The following is a 20738-nucleotide window of genomic DNA, read 5'->3' as shown; positions in this document are numbered from 1 at the left end:
ATTTGCCCCAAATCATACCAGCTTGAAAGTCAGAAGCCGATTTCAAACTCCAATACTGGGTTGTTCCAGGTGTCAGGGCCATGTGTGCCTCGGGTGGTGGTGAAATGTAGCCCCAGCTCCATATGGGGGCCTGGGAGGGGTGGAGGGGGGTGCTGTGCCTTCCTGGCAACAAAGCTCAGAAAGGACACCTTGTCCTTAGTGCACAAGACCCTTGCAGGACCTGCTCGGGGAGCAGCTCCCAAGCCATGCCCTGAAACACAAGTCTACACTCAAACTCTATACCCGTTGGGGAGCACCCGTTGGAAATATGAACTCAAAAGAGCACTGGCGCGTGCGTGAATGACATACAGTAAGTAACGGGTTCTCCATTATTAAAGGGGAGTGGGATCTCAGGCGCGGGGTGGATTATACCTTAATCTTCCCTGGCGGGCTTCCAGGGCAGCCCGGCTCCCCGTCGCTACGGACAGTCGCTTCTCCCTGTCACACACCTGCCCTGGGGCTTGTTTGGAAAGGAAACCGAACACAAGGGATCCCTGGGTGGCGCAGCGGTTTGGCGCCTGCCTTTGGCCCAGGGCGCGATCCTGGAGACCCGGGATCGAATCCCACGTCGGGCTCCCGGTGCATGGAGCCTGCTTCTCTCTCTGCCTGTGTCTCTGCCTCTCTCTCTCTCTCTCTCTCTCTGTGACTATCATAAATAAATAAAATTTCAAATAAATAAATAAATAAATAAATAAATAAAAGAAAGAAAGAAACCGAACACGAACATGTACATTTGTACACCTGCAAACACACCCAATTATGCAACTGGGTTCTGGCTTAACAGGTAGGCAGTAATGTAAGATGCTTGAGATACAGACAACCCTTGGGCACGCACCACACCGTTCCGCCAGGACACTCCTGCTGTTGGTTCGTGCAAGCTCCAAACAAAACGTTGCTCAGTTCCCACCACATCCCACTAAGGGTTTGTTTCACTAACTGAAATAAAATCTGGTCTTGGTCTTGGTCAGCTTACATCAGGCTCGCCACCACCAGAGAAAACCGGTTTGCACTCAGAGCCCCAGGCTTTCCAGAGCTGTCTGTGCCACAGGCTGGGACACGCCACCAAGCCCCAGACTTTCCTCAGTGTTAGCAGGAAACCAGATTTTCTACGGAAAGTGTGATCACTTGAATCAGTAACTTTGGGGCGAATTTTGAAGCTGCTGAACAAATAGCAGGGAACGAACGTTCCTATGGACACATTCCAACCAGCAGCAACTATTTGTAAATTATGATGACAGGCGGCGAGGGGAACCTGTACCACTGGCAGCAGAGGTGACAGCCCGGCCGGCCACCTCGGGAGGCATGCGCTCGCCAGCCTGGTCGTCCGTCACCCCCACTGTCTCCCTGACACCAGGACGAAGGCCACTTTCCATTTAACGCCTTGCTCTCAAGAAGACTGCAATCATTGCTCAGAGTAATGAACTGCATCTCTATGTCCAGACACTGCATCTCTAGTAAAGCTGGAAAAGAAAACAACAGGCTGAGAGGAATAAACGTCTCAAGATATTGGGGAAAAGGTATTTCTTTGTGTGATAAAAAAAAATACTCCTAAGTGTTTAACACCTTAAAAAATTGACCTTTGCTACAGAGGCAATATCCCTCTCCCCTCCATTCCCTCCTTCCTCTCTCCCCTTCTAAAATCATTATTTGAGTTTAAAATGCCAGGAGTTATTAAACATCTAGGTACTAATCCTTCCTTTATTTAGTCTGGTGTCAAGACCAGACTTGCCCCAGGGGGAAAATAAGAAAAAGGCTTCCCAGAGAAATTTCTCTAAGAGAGGTTTTCTCAGGTCCTTCAGGGGTTGGGTGGGAGGCAGGGGTGGGGGTGGTACGGTGAGTCCTTCTTACTGCCTGGATCTTCATCTTCCCTGTTAAAATTCAACAAACCACCCAACAACTTTAAATGACACAACGTCAAATTCTTAACATGTGCGTTTACATACTCATTTCCATGAACCCAGATTCTTCCCAATTGTACCTGGGAGCCTGGCAACCTGGACAAAGGGCTGCCCGAGAACAGGTGGGCAGGCTTCCTCCCCATTTCCTGCTGTGATTGTCCCAGAATGAAATCATAACGAGGAACACGGAACTGTTTGTGTGTGTGTGATGTAAAAAATAACATGTTATCTACTCCCAAAGAAATTAAGAAATAGTCAGGTTCACTTAGATTTACAAAATACATATCCTGACAATTTGCCATCCTGGTTACTGAAACCAAACATTCTTCTTTTCCTTTTGCTTCTTTCCTCCCCTTCCCTTCTTTCCTCCCTCCCTCCCTCCCTTCCCTTCTTTCCTCCCTCCCTCCCTTCCTCCCTTCCCTCCTTCTTACTAATGGACGTCTACTCCTGTGAGCAAGTCCATCTTATTTACGCACTGTTTTTCCTGGGAGCTTGCTGCCACCGAGCCCGTGGCCACGCAGTGGATCTGTAATGCCGGCCACTGCAGCTGGCCCTGATTTGGCTGAGGAGATGGAGGATCCTTTGGTAAGAGAGGACTTCTTTGGAAATACAAAATCCTGATACCATATTAAACCTGATTGATGCTTTCAGCTTCCAAAGTACATTCAGTACCTCATTTGGCCCTCACAATGAACATATGAAGTGGTTAGGGGGAACCATCTCCATTTTCAGATGGAAAACAGTCCCAAAGAAGTTAAGAATCGTGGTCATACTTTAAGAGACAGCATTGCTGGGTCTCCTCCCATTCTAGAAATCCCTTTAAGAAAGCAACCACCACAAATGGTTAAGTTCTTTCACTACAAATGTAATTTACAATGAAAGATAAATAAGAATTTCTTTTCATCAAACTGTATCTGCCGTAAACAATCTCAAAGAAGAACAGGTATTTCCTTTGACATTTATATTCTATTTGAAGGACATTTCCAAGGCCCTTGTGGAGATGACTATCCCCATTTGCTTTTTGAAAATACTCTCCCATTCTGTATAAGCATTATGGATCCTTTAAGACAAAGATCTAGTTGGTGAATAAGAACAAGGAAAAGAGGGATCCCTGGGTGGTACAGCGGTTTGGCGCCTGCCTTTGGCCCAGGGCGCGATCCTGGAGACCCAGGATCGAATCCCACATCGGGCTCCCGGTGCATGGAGCCTGCTTCTCCCTCTGCCTGTGTCTCTGCCTCTCTCTCTCTCTCTCTGTGACTATCATAAATAAATAAAAATTAAAAAAAAAAAAGAACAAGGAAAAGAAAGTATTCAGCTAGCGACTTGAAAAATCCATGTGCTCTTCATCTAAACCTTAAAAATGTGGGTTATAAGCACAACAGAAATAGAAACCTGCAAGTGGCTTTTAAGAGCACACATGCTAAGAGTTTAGTACATCTGTAACATCCAATTGTACACAGTCCCAGTAACAAACTGCAATGTCCACAAAAGGCAAAAGGGTAAGGAAGTGTCCTCTACTACCCAACGTTTCTATCGGCACTAAGAAAGGGGAGACAAATCACAACACATTATAGATATTTCTACCAAGGGTACAACCTAAGTTATTTAGATTGTGAAAAAGCCATAGAGTATTTGCTTGATCAAACACATCCTGAAATTGGCATCATAGGGGCAAAATTAGCAGGACTCCAAGAAGAAGAGCCTATACATTTATGAATATTTTCAAAAATAAAATGAAAAAGACTCTGCGAAGACTCCATGGAATCTGCCATGAAGACAGGTTGTCAGAAGAGGGGAAAATTGGCTTTTATCGGGGACAGAGTTAGGAAGAAGGGGACAGTGGGCTCTCGGATAAACAGGTAAGAACAGATAAGTGGTTCAAGTCGGAGGGCAGACGGTGCCCTCCCCCTAAAGACCACAGGTTACACTCAGGCAGTAATCTCAAGCCAGGACAGAGGGACAAGAGGTGGTCCAGCTGCAAAGTGGAGAATAGGAAGAAAGCGGAGCCTGCAGTTCTTACGCTGAGGATGAGCCTTCTGGCAGTGAATGAGGTGGGAGCACATGCTCTGTAGTGATTCGCCATGCCATCTGCTTGGACTTGCACAATGACAGGCCGATAGCTGAACTGTAGAGAGCAGAAGGGAATTGTCAACTCACTGCTTGTATTCAGACTCCGTTCCTCCCTCCAGTTGCCCACAGAGAAGGAGAATGAATAAGGGACAAACGCCAGAGTTACCCCTTAGAGCTGCTTCACATCACAGAGCATCCCGAGCTCTGCTGCCTGAGAAGAGCATCCCCAGGGAAGGGAAGGGCCAGCTCCTTCCCTGTCTGCACCCTTCCCTGTCCCTACGCACACATGCACACACCCTGGGGTCTTCCCCAGCAGAAGAAACTGCAGGGGAACCGTCCCACGGCTGGGTATCAGGGTAAGAGTAAAAGCAGCACCAGCATTTTTATCACTGTATTCAAAGACAGTGATGAGCTGCTGTTGTTTAAACAATAGACAGCAACAGGATTACCTGGAAATGGGTAAGACTTATTACAATTCACAGTAATCCTGGTACAAGCAATAACAATAAATTTCTGAAAACTGCTCTGGTGGAAAAATCAGAATTGAGAAAGGTAAGACTCTAGGGTCTTGGGCTCTTCATGTATTTGATTCACAATCCACTTTAAGTAGCTAATGGAAGCGGTAGAGCCTCAGTTCCAGAAAAGTACACACTCCTAATGAATTCCATAAGTCTTGTAAATGATTTTGGGCTATTCAAGGACCTCCTGAAATCCCCACCAGCTTAATTTTTCTAAAAGAAAAAAAAGTTTGAGGAGTATGATCCTATAAAATACTTATATTTTTATATCCACAAAGAGAAAAGTAGACACTAAGTAAAATCTTTATGATGTTTGACATAAATTACGTTACTAAAAAAAAGTCAATACTGTATATCAAGTTTACACTTTTCCTCCTTGGTGGCCATAAATTTTTTGAAACGGACCTCATTCACAATAAACATGGATTTTGGTCTTCTTTGTGTAATATTCATTTTTTTCCTTGTCTGTCCTCCACCCAAAGGGTCAATGCTTCTTGATTGGAATGACTCCATACTGTGGGCCCAAAGACAGCTTACTAGAAAACTGGAAATGGGAAAAGTTTGGAAACCCTTTTAGGAAAATCCAGAGATGGTGTTTGGATTTCTACCCTGGCACACAGGCATGTACGTGCAAACCACAGCTGCTAGTCAACAATGTCACAACCCCAAGGTGTGGCCTTGCCCTGCCTATTCCCTTCATTTCCACACCGCAGACTGCTTTTCTTTTTTTCTTTTTTTTTTATAGATTATTTTATTTAGCACCAGCAGGGGAAGGGGGTACAGGTAGAGGGAGAAGCAGGCTCTCTAGGGAGCCTGACACAGAACTCGATCCCAGGACCCTAGGATCATGCCCTGAGCTGAAGGCAGCTGCTCAACTGACTGTGCTACCCAGGTGCCCCAACACTGCATCCCTAAAACTGTGGCTCACTTTGCCCCAGTTTCCTTTAGCTTTCCGATTACTTCTTCCTCTCTCTCTTTTTTTAAAGTTTTTTTTTTTTTAATTTATTCATGAGACACAGAAAGAGAGGCAGAGACACAGGCAGAGGGAGAAGCAGGCTCCATGCAGGGAGCCTGATGTGGGACTTGATCCCGGGACCCCAGGGTCACACCCTGGGCCAAAGGCAGATGCTCAACTGCTGAGCCACCCAGGCATCCCTCTCCCTTTCCAAATTCAATCAAACTCAAGTACAAACCCAAGCTCTGTCTGTTAGAAGCAGGGCCTCCTCAAGTATCTTACTTCTTGAAGCATTCAGTTTCCTCATCTATAATAGAGGGAGCATCTAACCTACAGGGTTTGTTATGAAGATCAAATTTGTGACATATGATAAGTCCTCAGCAGAATGCCTGAACCACAGAAGGATTTCAGCAAATGTCAGCTCCTCTGCCTTTATACCTTATGACATTTGTAAAATTAATAAAAATATACATAATCAAATGTTAATTTAAAAATATGACCACAGTAACAATACTCTGAAATTTAGCTTTGGACCACATAGATCTGAAATTTTATTACAAAGATGCTTTTAGAAAGTGTATTTTCTATTATTTGCTAAAGCAATAGACATGTAAATGTTAAAAAATGCCATGGGGTGAAAGACAGTAAAGGAATTAATGGGTGACGGGCACTGAGGGGGGCATTTGACGGGATGAGCACTGGGTGTTATTCTGTACGTTGGCAAATTGAACACCAATAAAAAATAAATTTATTATTAAAAAGGAATTAATGATTTCTTCTTTTTTATGCTTTAATGAAAGAGTCCATATAGGTCTGTTGAGTATTGCTTATTCTTATTAAAGACCACCTTGGCTCCTAGGTTAACACAGAGATCTTAGAAATTATTTGGCACTACTGAAATATAATCATTTTCCTTACTAAGAAGTATTACATGCAGGTAATCTACTAAAAAACTTAGTGAGGTCAACAGAGTTCCCTTTTCTGCTGTTCAGCGTGCACACGGGGGGTCATGTGGTGCTGACCTTCCCCGGAGCAGCGCCTGCCGCAACTGAGCTCCACTTCGGGCTACCTGCTCCTCAACTCGGGGAGTCTGCTTCTCCTCTGCCCCTCCTCCCACCCATTCTTTCTTTGTCTCTCTCTCTCTTAAATAAATAAATAAATAAATAAATAAATAAATAAATAAATAAATAAATAAACTAACTAACTAACTAACAAACTAAATAACTAAATAAATAAGACGAAGAAGAATGCAGCTGAGAGGGGAAGTGTTTCACAGACATCAGCTCTTGGACTAAGACAGTCACTGGCCTCGCTTTGAGCTCCTAGGACCCGCACAGAAGGTGGGAGAGTTGATTCACCTGGAGGTTGCTTTCTAACCCAGATTTCCAAAGGAGAGTCCGAAGCAGCCCGAATGGATCTCTAGAACGGATCCGACGCTAGAAGCCCAGGTCTCTTGAAGGGCCAGTAAATCACCTAACAGCAAAAGTGGGAACGGAGATTTGAAGAAAGCTGGAAGCCAGTGGCAATTTTAAGATTTATTTATTTATTCCTGAGAGACACAGAGAGAGAGAGAGAGGCAGAGACCCAGGCAGAGGGAGAAGCAGGCTCCCTGCGGGGACCGGATGCGGGACTCGATCCCAGGACTCCGGGGCCATGACGTGGGCCGGAGGCAGGTGCTCAAGCCCTGAGCCCTCCAGGCATCCCACTAATGGCAATTTTAGAGCATCTTTTAAAAATAACTGGCCTTATCCTCTGAGCTCTCTAGAACATACACTGGGCGGGAAAGAAAAACAAAGAAACGGGACAAGTGGGTTAAGGACGTCATCATTCTCTGGGGTAATGGTTAGAGCCCACGTTTCCAAATGATAAACTCAGATGGACTAATAACCACGTATACATATAAAGAGAAAGGTGGCCCCTCTGCCTCCTACCCCAGTCTTCTTAGAAGTGCCACTTGCCACTGTCAGAGAGAATCATTTGTGCGAGGAGAGAAGGGAGGAGGAAGCACAGAGGAGAGAGGAGGAGGTTTCTGGGCAGAGCTTTCAAAACAGGCCTGGCCCTGAGGGGAAGAGGGAGCGGGAGGGAGGGACGGAAGGGGGAAAAAAGACAGGGGTGTAGAAACAATTTAAAGTTGCTGATCAAGGGGTGCCTGGGGGGCTCAGCGGTTGAGCGGCTGCCTTCGGCCCAGGGCATGACCCCGGGGTCCTGGGATAAAGCCCCACATCGGGCTCCCTGCAGGGAGCCTGCTTCTCCCTCCACCTGTGTCTCTGCCTGTCTCTCACGAATAAAATTTTAAAAAATAATAAAGTTGCCGATCAAAAATCACCTTTAAGAAAAATTACCATCTTCCCAAAGCCCTGAATAGGACTTAACTGTTTTAAGCTGCTTAAACACCAGACAGTTCTCCTTCTGCTTTGACGGCACCCTTTGAAAAATGCAGTGTCTGTAAACTGCAGACTGTAGAGTGGCTCGCACACGGGTGTGAATCAGATCAGCTGCCTCCTGACACCTTCCTGTGGCTCAGCGGCAAGGGTGGAACAGTGGTGCGCCATCATCTGTGAATGGCTCCTTAGACTTCCTGTGCTTTAAAGACCAGTTTATAAAAATCCAGAAGACCCAGAGAGCCACCCCAAATCCTACACAGATTATACGCATTCACTCTTCAGCTTCTTTGTAGAATAAGGTAAAGTCTCAAGACAAATCAGAATGGGAGATTAAATCATTCTGTGAGGAAGTTCTCTTCAAGTTCAAAATAACAAGCAGAGGGGAAAGATTCTTGGAACAAGCAGGCAATATGTGCTTTTACCTAATCATGCGTCTTGCTGGAAGCACTTCCTTATTATGTATTATGAGCCAACTCCATACACAGCTGGAGAGGACCGCCCAACCCAACACAGAATCACCAGTTATGACATTAAACTTCATTAGGAACCAACATGAATTTTGCTTGTTTTTTTTTTGAAGATTTTTATTTATTTATTCTTGAGAGGCAGAGACACAGGCAGAGGGAGAAACAGGCTCCATGCAGGGAGCCTGACGTGGGACTCGATCCCAGGTCTCCAGGATCATGCCCTGGGTCAAAGGCAGGTGCTAAACCGCTAAGCCACCCAGGCTCCCCGAATTTTGCTTGTTTTTACATATAATTAACACACAAAGAATAACTTTTACTGCTAAGCCAACTAGAAGCAACTTTGTTGATACAGTTACTTACAAATTAGCAAGATGGAAGCATTTACCCTAAAAGCAGGCACCTGTTACCTGGTGAGGGCTTTAAGGGCATTGCTTTGTTACTTCTCTCTCCACTGGGAGTTCTGTGCTCATGCAGGGGAGGAAAAATTTTCCTTGACTATCTTAGGATCCCTGGCTGGGTCTGAAAATTAAACTGACGAAGGTAACAGGAGAAAAATGTACAAATTTTACTGAATTTGTACATGTAGAGGGGAGCCTTCACAAGAGAAAAGAGAAACAGAAGTGGCCCGGAGCAGGAAGCTTTTAGACCTTTTGGTCAAAGAAGCAATACTTCGTAAAAGATTGACAAGACCTAGGGGTTTGGGCAAGGAGTAATCCAACTAGAGCTAGGTAGAAGATAAGGATTTGTTCAATAAGGTTTGTTTACAAATTCCTCTGGTGCCTCTGTGGGCTGATAAGAGTCTGCCTCCAGGAAAAGGAGATTTTATTTTCTGCCTTTAGGCAGAAAAGTGAGAGCTTTTTCCAAGTTTACTATTTCCTAATTGCTTTCAGCTCAAAATAATATCTATGTCAAAGAGACGGGTTTTCAGGTGACAGCCTGGTTTTCTCTACCAGTAAGCAAGTGGGGCAGGTCTCTAGTTGTGAAGGTCTCCATGTGGTCAAAGAAGTCCAACTCCTGGACAGTCCAGGGCTGACTCTCCGATGAAAACAATCTGAGGGCCTTCATCTTCCCCGGGATCATGTCCATGCCTATGTTCCCGGTTCTCTCAAATTTATTCACACAGGTTTGATCACGAGGTTAGGAACCAATGGCTTAGCAAAAGAATCTTGCCTTTTCCCTCCTGTAGATCTTTATAAAGTTCAGCACTCCGAAGAGCTGACACTCAAACACATTTCTGACAGGACAGCTTACAGCGGATGCTACACTTGTGATTTGGCGTAATGAGAAACTGTCTTGATCTCTTGGTGACGTCCTCTAACTCGATGCACCTATGTTCTAATTCACTTGTGATCCATGCAGCTCCTGAAATTGCATGGAAATTTTGGGGGTGTTTTCATTTTTCTGCAGACAGAGTCAATAGTTGTTATTGAATAGTAAAGAAAATAAGGTTAGTCCACTCCATTATAATTAGTCTTGCAAAAATAAATACAAAAATCTAACAGGCCTTTAACTTATTAGCTGTGACCCATGGCAAGTCACACAACCTCTCTAACACCTCACTTTCTTTTTCTATAAAATAGGAATAATAATAGCAGCCACCTGGGCCCCTGGGTAGCTCAGTGATTGAGCAGCTGCCTTTGGCTCAGGGTGTGATCCCGGGGTCCTGGGATCAAGCCCCACATCAGGCTTCCCAAAGGGAGCCTGCTTCTCCTTCTGCCTATATCTCTGCCTCTCTCTCTGTCTCTCATGAATAAATAAAAAAATAATTTAAAAATAAATAAAATAAAAAATAAAACATTTAAAAAGTAATAATAATAATAGCAGCCACCTTATAATGGCACACAAGGTAATTTGCTATTAAGGACAACTATTATTATAAAAGAGATAAAATATACTTTGAAGTATCAAAGAATTAAAAAAGAAAAATTACTTCACTTAGGAAAGCATTTCAAAGAGAAGAGCCCTACATATGGGACAGCTATTACATTGGGAGGCATTTGCCTCTTCAAGAGGAGCTGCTAAGTGGCTGAAAATCTGCATGTACTTTTAACAGAATCAGAGACACCAAAGAGGTAAGAAAAGCCAATGATGCTTCCCTTTCTTTGCCTTGGGACCTGCAAGACCTACAACCTAATCAAAAGTGTGCATCCTAGGTAGGCAAAATCACCTCTGTTAGAGCTCGGTTTTGAAATATATCAATACCTAAAACTAAAAGGATTTTGATTTGCAAGTGGCAGGAAAAAAATTCTCTCTTACATCAATCACCTTCCACTTCACATTACTTCTGCAGAGTAGAAGTACAATGTCCAGTACGTAATCAAAAGTAGCCAGGTATACAGGACGACACTACAACATGAATGAAAACTGGGAGAAATAAGAGACAACAGCATAAATCCACTTGGGCTTTGGGATATGGGAGAGAACAGAGACTGTAAAATAACTATGCTAGCCATGCTCCAAATAGGTTTTAAGATTTATTTGAGAGAGGGGATCCCTGGGTGGCTCAGCAGTTTAGCACCTGCCTTTGGCCCAGGGTGTGATCCTGGAGTCCCGGGATCAGGTCCTGCATCGGGCTCCTGCAATGGAGCCTGCTTCTCTCTCTGCCTATGTCTCTGCTTCTTTCTCTGTGTCTCTCATGAATAAATAAATAAAATCTTAAAAAAAAAAAAAGATTTGAGAGAGAGAGAGAGAGAGCAAGAGCAGGGGGAGGAGGAGAGGGAGAAGGGGAGGGACCCTTAATCAGACTCCCTGCTGAGCACAGAGCTAGACACGGGGTCATCTCACAACCCTGAGATCATGACCCCAGCTGAAACCAAGATTCCGATGCTCAACCGACTGGGCCACCCAGGTGCCTCTCAAGATAGTTTTTTTTTTTTTTCTAAATATTCAGAGTTTTGATATATAACTGGAATTTATAAAAATGAGCCAAATGAGAATTTTAGAATTGAAAAAGTAATCAGAATGGGTAGGTGAACAGACTAAAAACAGGTAAAGAGATGGTAAATTAGAACATAGACCAAGGGACGCCTGGGTGGCTCAGCAGTTGGGCATCTGCCTTCAGCTGGGGTGTGAACTGGAGTCTTGGGATCAAGTCCCACATCCGGCTCCCTGCAGGGAGCCTGCTTCTCCCTTTGCCTGTGTCTCTGTGCCTCTCTTTCTCTCTGTGTCTCTCATGAATAAATAAATAAAATCTTTAAAAAAAAAATAGACCAAAAGAAAATAACCAAAATAAAGCAAGTGAAAATCAGAAGGTTGGGGCAGCCCAGGTGGCTCAGCGGTTTAGCACCTGCCTTCAGCCCAGGGCCTGATCCTGGAGACCCGGGATCGAGTCCCACGTGGGGCTCCCTGTGTGGAGCCTACTTCTCCCGCTGCCTGTGTCTCTGCCTCTCTCTCTCTGTGTCTCTCATGAATAAATAAAATCTTAAAAAAAAAAGAAAGAAAATCAGAAGGTTAACAGACATAGAAGATAAAATGAAAAGATCTAATATACATATAATGGGTGTGCCAGAAAGAAAGATGAAGAGAATGAGAGAAAAGCAGTATTTGGAGAGACAATGGATGAAAAGCTTACAAAACCAATGAAAGAAGTCCTCCTACACCCAGCAAGATTTTTAAAAATCCACAAATAGCTGGACCATAATAAAACTGCAGAAAACTCTGAGGGTTGCTGGAGGGGAGGTGGGCGGGGGGATGGAATAATGGGCTGACGGGCACTAAGGAGGGCGCATGATGTGATGAGCACTGGGTGTTATATGCAACTGATGAATCACTAAACTCTACTTCTGAAACTAATAATATGCTATGCTAATTAACTGAACTTAAGTAAAATAAACTTGCAGAAAACCAGACTCAAAGAAAAAAACCTTAAAAGTGGCTGGAGAAAAAGATATATTATCTACCAAGGAATAATTCAGAGTGACTGTTAACTCCTAAAAAAAAAAAAAAAAAAAAAAAAAGGAAAATCATTAGACAATAGAAGAATACTTAACCATGCTTACAAAAAAAATGAACTGCCAACCATTCGAAACAATAATATCCTTCAAGAATGAAAACAGAATACATTTTCAGACATTAAAAACAAAACTTCGGGCAGCCCCGGTGGCGTGCAGTTTAGCGCTGCCTGCAGCCCAGGGTGTGATCCTGGAGACCCGGGATCAAGTCCCACGTCGGGCTCCTTGCATGGAGCCCGTTTCTCCCTTTGCCTGGGTCTCTGCCTCTCTCTCTGTGTCTCTCGTGAATAAATAAATAAAATCTTTAAAAATAAAAAAATAAAAAATAATAAAAACAAAACTTCTCAGCAGAAGTCTCTAAGGGAAACCGAAAAGGACTTTTTTCCCAGTCAATAGAAAAATGATTCCAAAAAAGTACAGAAATGGAAGAAGTATAACAAAAACTACAAACATATGTGGAAATGCAAATGAATACAGACCTTTAAAATTAGTAATAATTATATTTTCACGTTAAAATGTAAGACTCAAAATATACGAAAACAATGCTATACAAATTGGCGTGGGGGTGGTGGTAAATGGAGTTAAAGTATTCCAAGTTCCTTGTGTTGTCTAGAAAAAAATTTAAAGTGGCAATTTTTTTTAAATAGCAATTTTAAAAATTAAATAAAATCAAAGTACCTATGAACAATATACTTTAATATATCAAAAATGCATTATAATCTCCAGAGTAACCACTAAAAGAATGGTGAAATGAATATAAAACTTCTAATAGAGGCTTGAAAATGTAATCATCAAAAAAATCCCAAAACCTACCAAGAGGCAAGAAAAAATTAAAAATAGAACAGATAGAAAAAAAAAAAAAGCACTTAATATAGTAGAGTTAAACCCAAGTCACACATACATTGACTAAATAATCCAATCAGGAGGCAAAAATTTAAGCTGGACTAGGAAAAGAAATCAACTCTGTTACTTACAAAAGATGGGTCTAAAATATATCACTGTACATCCTACAGATATTAAAAATAAGAATATTAACTAATTTATGCCAAAATATGAAAATCTAGATAAAACATATAAATCTTAAAAACAGCTTATAAGACTGACAATAAAAGAAAATTTTAAATTATTTGAGTAGTTGTCATACCATTCAACAAACCCACAAATAAAAGTTCAAGGCTGGACTTCCTTACCCATGATTTTTGCCAAACACGTCAGGATGAAATAATACTGTTGTCACACAAACTCTACTAGAAAATTAAACAGAGTGAGCTGTCCGCAGCTTACTTTTTTTAAAAAAAGATTTATTTATTTGAGAGAGAGAGAGGAGAGCACAGCGGGGAGAGGCAAAGGGAGAGGGAGAGAGTCTCAAGCTGACTGAGTGCAGAGCTCCAGGCAGGGCTGGATCTCACTACCAAAGATCACAACCTGAGCCAAAACCAATAATCAGATGCTTAACCAACTGCACCACCTAGGCACCCCTCTCCAACTTAGTTTTTAAGGCCACTATAATCTTGATAACAATGATGTTGTGAGAAAGAAAAAGTACAATTTAATTCTACAAATGTATAAGGATACAAAATTCCCACATAAAAGATTAGCGAGTGGGGGAGCCTGGATACAAGGTCAATATAAAAAAACAACCACCATATTTCCAGAGGTCAGCAAAAAAGGATTAGAGAATGAAATTTTAGAGGGCTCCACCCAGCGTGGAGCCCAATATGGGGCTTGAACTCACACCCCTGAGATCAAGACCTGAACTGAGATAAAAAATTAGAGTCCCAAGCAACTGAGCCACCCAGATACGTAGATATTTATTTATTTCCTTTTTCTGAAGATTGTATTTTAGAGAAAAAGCAGGGCAAGGAGCAGAGGGAGAAAGCCAAGCAGACTTGGTGCTGAGCACAGATCCTGATGTGGGGCTTGATCCCATGACCCTGAGCCATTCATGACCTGAGCCAAAACCAAGAGTCAATGCCCAACTGACTAAGCCACCCAGAAGACCCCCGGCACCCTAGAAAATGAAATTCCAAAGGCACAATATACAGTAGAGTGAAAAATATGAAATATCTATGAATAAATCTAATAAAATATGTGTAAACCCTCTACACAGAAAACTCTGAAACATCGAGAGAAATTTTAAAGATCTAAATAAATAGAGGAACATACCATGTTCATTGGACCAGAAAGCTTGATACTATAAAGGTATCAATTTTGCCCAAATTTATTTACAGACTCCATGCAATTGCAATTTAAAAAAAAAAAAAAAATCCCAACAGTTTAAGTCTCTGTTGCTGCTGTGGTTTTGTTTTGGTGGAAGTTTAAGAAGTTGACTCTAAAATGCTCTGTCAACATAAAAGACAAAAGATAGTCAAGAAACTCTTCAAGAAAAAAAAAATTAAGAGTACTTGATCAAATGAATGTAAACTCTTAGTATAAAACTACAGTGTGGAACTGGTGCAAGAATATTCTAACAAACAAAAGGAACAGACTAGAGCGCTCAAACAAATCAATTGTCATACATTTGGGCACTTGATTTATGACCAAGGTAGTCCTACAGAGCAGCAACAACAGAATAGACTTAGCAATAAGTCTGGGGCATGCTGGGGCAACTGGATGTCCACACACATTTTTAAGAAATAAAACTTGACCCCTATCTCACACACAATATGCAAAAATGAATCCCCAATGAATTGTAAATATAAATTTGGGGGTTCAAACTGGAAAGTTTCTAAAAGATAATGCATTTATAACCTCTATTTAGAAAAAGACTTTTTGGGGACATCTGGGGGGCGTCTGCCTCTGGCTCACGGTGTGATTCTGGAGTCCCGGGATCGAGTCCCACATCGGGCTCCCTGCAGGGAGCCTGCTTCTCCCTCTGCCTCTCTCTCTGTGTGTGTCTCTCATGAATAAATAAATAAAATCCTTCAAAAAAATAAAAAAGAAAGATTTAGTGAACAGGACACAATAAAACACTAACCATAAGGGAAACAGAACCTATAAAGAATTTGGACATTAAAATTAAGAGAGAAATCACTCTCTCCTTAAGAGAGTAAACAGGCAGGCAAGCACAGAATGAAGACTCTGCTACACATATAACCAACTATGAACTCATCTCCAGAACATATTTAAAAAAAAAACTATAATCAGTAAGAAAAAGACAAATGATCAAATTGAAAAGTGGGCGAAAGATTTGAACAAGCATGTCAGAATATTCCAGACTGCCAATTAACAGGAAAAGGTGCTCAACCTCATTAGGAAAAAGCACATGAACTCCACAATGTGATACTGGCATAAACCACCAGAATGGCGACAGTTACAAAGACTGATGATGTTGGCAAGGATGTGGAGCAAAGGAAAGGCCCATATGCTGCTGGTGGGAGTATATTGGTACAACTACTCTGGAAAACAGTTGGGTATTATTTGCTCAACTTGATGGAACACATAACCTATGACCTAGTAATTCCTCTCCTGGGTACAGACCAAATGGAAACGTATGCCCACCGGCACCAGAAACATACACCAGAAAGATCGTAGCTACCTTACTTTGGGTGCCTCAAGACAGATCACTCAAGGTCCACCAACAAGACAGCGGATTAATAGGAACAAATGATTGTGGTATGCTCATGTAATAGGTTTCCGTCCAGCACAGAAAAATAAACTACAGCCACAAGCAATGACATTCATAAATATCACAAACATAATACTGAGCCAAGAATTCAAACACATGAATACATACTGATTACATCCATTCCTTGTTCAAAAATCAGGCAAAACCAAAACACTGTGTTTAGAGGTATGTTCTTTGTCAAAAAAGAAAAAAAAACTATAAAGAAAAGCAGCAAACTGTTACCAAAAAAAACACATAGTTTTGGTTACCTTTGGGACAAGGTGAGTAGTGACTGGGTGTGGGTTATAAGGAGGAGCTTCTGGGGCAATGTTCTATTTATTATCCTGGTATTAGTGCAAGGAATCATTTTGTGATAAATCACTGTACTCTGCGTCTTTTTTTTTTTTAAAGATTTTATTTATTTTATTTATTTATTCATGATAGTCACACAGAGAGAGACAGAGAGGCAGAGACACAGGCAGAGGGAGAAGCAGGCTCCATGCACCGGGAGCCCGACGTGGGATTCGATCCTGGGTCTCCAGGATCGTGCCCCGGGCCAAAGGCAGGCGCCAAACCGCTGCGCCACCCAGGGATCCCTACTCTGCGTCTTTGTATACTTTTCTGTATATGTATGAAATCTCAGTTAAAGGGGGCTAAAAAAAATAAGTCGAATACATCTACAATAAAATACTTCATTGCCTCAGTACTTATGTATATTGCCTGGAATCAGAAAGGAAATAGCTTAATTTGTTTAAAAAAAAAAAGCAAGCATCTTCGCTGTGACCATTATTTCTTACAGCTTTTTCTAGTATCTCACCAAGCAGTATGGACCACTGAGCACTCCTGGCCAGTTCCCACTGAGCAGGTTTCCCATATTCATCGTTTCATCATCATCCTCCACTAAATGAGTGGACAATGGTACACTGGCTCAGATAATGCACATTATATGAAGGTCCTGAGATCTTCCAGAAAATCTCCAACACCTGACGCCCAATACTTGGTCTTCCCTCCTCTCTTCACGGGCTGATCTTTTTCTTTCTTCAGTTCAGGTCAAATGTCACTTCTTCAGAAAATTCCCCTTGCCCCCAGTCCCACCCCCTTTCTCTGAGTGGGGTACCCAACATCTTCCTCTCATTTTGATGTTAGGACAGGTCATTCTCAGTTTGCTCCCACCTCCCAGATCCATCCCTAGGAGGCTGATCCTTAGGGACTAGATCACCAGGGCATCCTGTCCAGCTGGCTTCTTGTGGGTTCCACTTTCGAATGAAAGACAGTGGCAGACCTACCATTTACACCGATGTGGATGGAACTGGGGGGTATCATGCAGAGTGAAGTTAGTCAAACTGGGGGGTATCATGCAGAGTGAAGTTAGTCAATCGGAGAAACGATTGTCATACGGTTTCACTCCTATGTGGAATATGAGAAATAGTGAATGGGACTATAAGGGAAAGGAGGGAAACTGAGGGGGGCGGTGGTGCCGGGAATTGGAGAGGAAGACAAACCACGAGAGACTCCCAACTCTGGGAAACAAAGGTTGCAGAAGGGGAGGGGGGGCAGGGTAACTGGATGACGGGCACTGAGGAGGGCACGTGATGTGATGAGCACTGGGTGTTGTACTGTATGTTGGCAAATTGAATTTAAATAAAATATTTTAAAAAGACAGTGGCAGAAACTGGCAGGGCAGGCAGGAGGAGAGAAGTCAGGCATGTCCTCTCCACTTCCTTTTTGCGGTGCTCTGTTTCTAGGGGAGGCTGCTTCTCCTGAGGCCCACGCTCCTCCTTCCTGGTTCCAGCTCTGGAGGCTTCCAGTAACATCTTTCCTACTGCCTGGGGTGGTAACAGCTTCACTGGTGCTAGTAACCCTGCCTCCATCCAAGATGTCTTTTCACCAACTCGCTTCATTTGAACCAGGTTTGGTTCTGTTTTCTGCTGGGACCCCATGGAGCAGCAATTTTATATTAATTTATAGGATTATTTTATCAACACTTGTCTTTTCCACAAGGCTCTGAGCTTCATGACACTGGCACTCCAGACACTGCCAACAAACACTTGTTAAATGATTTCATAAGTTAACGAATACATGAAGGAACTGACATTATGGATCAAAATATACTCAACATAGTACAAGGATTCCTAGAACGCTCCTGCTACATTTAATGTGGTACCAATCTATCAGAGCAGACATTTTCGCTCTTTTAGCTGAAAAGAGCCTTTGCTGGCAGGAATATTGTTGCTCATGATAATAATTTCAATTATCCTAGCAATAAGTGCAATAGCTATGATTTTGCAATTAAAAAGATAGAACTTTATCCTTCTTAAGTAAGCTATCAATAATGAGATTCCAGGTGGACTGTGGTTAGTCACAGCTCTGAGTCAGTAGGAACATAATAAAAATATTAACTAGGAAAAGAAGGCTCTGTATCTCTGAATTTTTCATAAGTCAGGATGGTTAACTCCACACAAGAAAATGTCCTTTGTTAATACAAATAAACTACCTACTTTACACTGTTATTTTAGGCTTAAGGAGGGACAATCTGGGTTGATCCCAGTATTAGATATGCAAGCCCCACATTAGTGTATATAGTTAGACAACTTCTACAAAATGAACTGGAAAATCCTGATTCTAGGCCACTAATCAGAATTTCCAGAACAGAGTCTGGAGCTCTGCATATTGCCTTCTCTTTCGTGGCAGCAAAAAAGTGTAGAAAAATCAGGTTAGCTACAGGCGGTATGAGATACCAGCAACGTTCTTTAAACCCATACATGCCATCAACTGTGTCACTTGAATCTTCATCTTGGGAAAATTAGTCTGTAAACTCTGATCATAATTAAATATGTACCGTATCAAAATTTTTAGTTCGTAGCACAGCATTTTGAAAGCAACAATAGAGCCAGCATGCCAGCTCCCAGAGGCTGATACAGTTTGGTCTCTTTCCTGGTGAAACCTCTCCTGTTTCTTCTGCTAACTTTATTGTAAAGAAAAGTATCCCAGTTCTCCTCATTCTAACCACCACGCAGGCGGGGGGGGAAGGTCCAATTCCTCTAGTATGGTAGGAGTTCAGCATTATTGCTAACTTCCCAGCTAGCAGACTCCTTAGTTAATACCCAAGACCCCTGTAATAGGGCACCACTTGGGAGACGAGCCTCATCCTATAATCCTGAAACGACAGGGCATATGGTTTCAGCAAGAGTCACATTATGAATAATAACTGGGGAGGGGGGGATCGCGCTCGGTGAGTTAAAACAGTGAAAACGCAGCTATAGTGCTAATTCTTTTTGGAACCAGATAACTTGCTTTTCTCTGTGTAATTAGGTGCAGCAACAACAGAAATCCTTGTGCATTGTCTTGGGCCACAGCCAATACGGGAAATGACCACAGCAGCCCCTTACTGATGGCTTCTCCGGAAACAAAAGAGCATTTTGTGCCCGGCCCTGCGGCGATCGGTAAAGAGGGCGAGTGGAAACGAAGCGTCCTCCACCTGTCGCCCACACGCGAAGCGGTCCTCCTGAAGGGGCCCGGCTGCGGAGCCCAGGCCCTGCGTGCAATTCACCAGGGATGCTCCCCCACACACCTCCACGCCGCAACCTCGCCCACCCGCGGGGCGCCCGGTGCCCCAGGGCCCGCACACGACGGCGTCGGACTCGAATCATCTTTTTCCAGGAAAAACCCGGGCTCCTGACGCCTTCCCGGCGCCCCAGTGGGGCAGCCCCGGGGGACCGGGCGGCGTCCCGGCTGTCCGCAGCGCAGGGCCTCCGCAGCGCTCCCGGGCCCCCCATCCCGGCCCTCCCAGCCCCTCCCGGGATGCACGCAGGTGCCTACCCGGCAGCCCGCAGCAGCGCCCCGGACCCCCGACCCCGACCCCGACCCCCGGGCTGCCCGCAGGTGCCTACCTGCTAGCCCGCCCCCTCCCCACCTCCGGGTTGCGCGCAGGTGCTTACCCGGCAGCCCTCCGGCCCCGGCCCGCCCCCCTGACCTCCACCCCCCTCCCCGGGCTGCGCGCAGGTGCTTACCCGGCACCCCCCGCCACCCCCATCCCCGGCAGCGCGCAGGTGCTCACCCGGCCCCCGCCCCCCTCCCCGGGCTGCGCGCAGGTGCTTACCCGCCCCCCGCCCCCCATCCCCGGCTGCGCGCAGGTGCTTACCCGCCAGCCCGCCGCCGCCGCCGCCGTCGCCCGCGTGCCCCTTCCTCCGCTGCAGGATGAAGTAGGGGTTGGCCCTCTCGGCGACCCAGAGCGCGTTGGCCAGCAGCACCTCCTCGGGGTTCACCCACATGGTCCCGGCGCCGCGGGCCGGCGCACAATGGGCGGCGGGCCGGGCCCTGCGCACAGGCGCGCTCCCCGCACCCGCCCCCCGCCCCCGCCCGCTGCGGCGACAGCGACCGCGACCGCGACGGCGACGGCGACGGCGAGCTCAGCAGCCGGCGGACCCCGGCGCCCGGGCCGCAGCGGAGCCCCCGCGGGAGGCGGCCGAGGACCGGGGCGCGCCGGGCTGCATCCTCCCCGCGGCCGCACACGCCCGGCCCGGCCCCGCGGCGCGAGGACTGCGGGGGGTGGGGGGGAGGAGGGGGGGCGCCCGGGCCGGGGTCGGGTCGGGGTCGGGGAGCTGGGCCGCCGCTCCCGCCGCTCCCGCCGCTCCCGCCGCACCGAGCGGAGTCCGGCTCCCGGCTCCCGGCTCCCGGGGTCCGCGCGGGCACGCTCGGCGGCCGGCTCAGGGGCGGCGGACGCGGCCCGGCCCCGGGGGCGCCCTCTGCGGACGGCGGGCCCCACGCCCACGGCAGGAGCGGCCGGGCCGGCGGGGCGTGGCGCGGGCTCGGGGCGCGGGGCTGCCGGGGGAGCGGGCGGGGACGCAGCC

At 45.2% G+C, this 20738-nt stretch overlaps 1 protein-coding gene across 2 annotated transcripts in view; it reads right to left on the bottom strand.

Annotated features, from left to right (window-relative positions):
- The window catches only part of TBC1D9 (TBC1 domain family member 9), a 114071-nt gene extending 93840 nt beyond the window's left edge, over positions 1-20231 (bottom strand). Inside the window, exon 1 of one of the 2 annotated variants that reach the window (XM_072788278.1) lies at positions 20030-20231. In XM_072788278.1, the coding sequence (XP_072644379.1) occupies positions 20030-20159 (130 nt within the window). In that variant the 5' untranslated portion in view covers positions 20160-20231. The remainder of the gene's footprint in view (positions 1-20029) is intronic. The other variant, XM_072788281.1, reaches the window with a different exon arrangement.
- Between the last annotated feature and the right edge of the window lie 507 nt (positions 20232-20738).

Source organism: Canis lupus, chromosome 20 (genome assembly GCF_048164855.1).
Source record: "Canis lupus baileyi chromosome 20, mCanLup2.hap1, whole genome shotgun sequence".
Taxonomy (NCBI): domain Eukaryota; kingdom Metazoa; phylum Chordata; class Mammalia; order Carnivora; family Canidae; genus Canis; species Canis lupus.
This window is presented reverse-complemented; position numbering and strand designations above follow the sequence as displayed.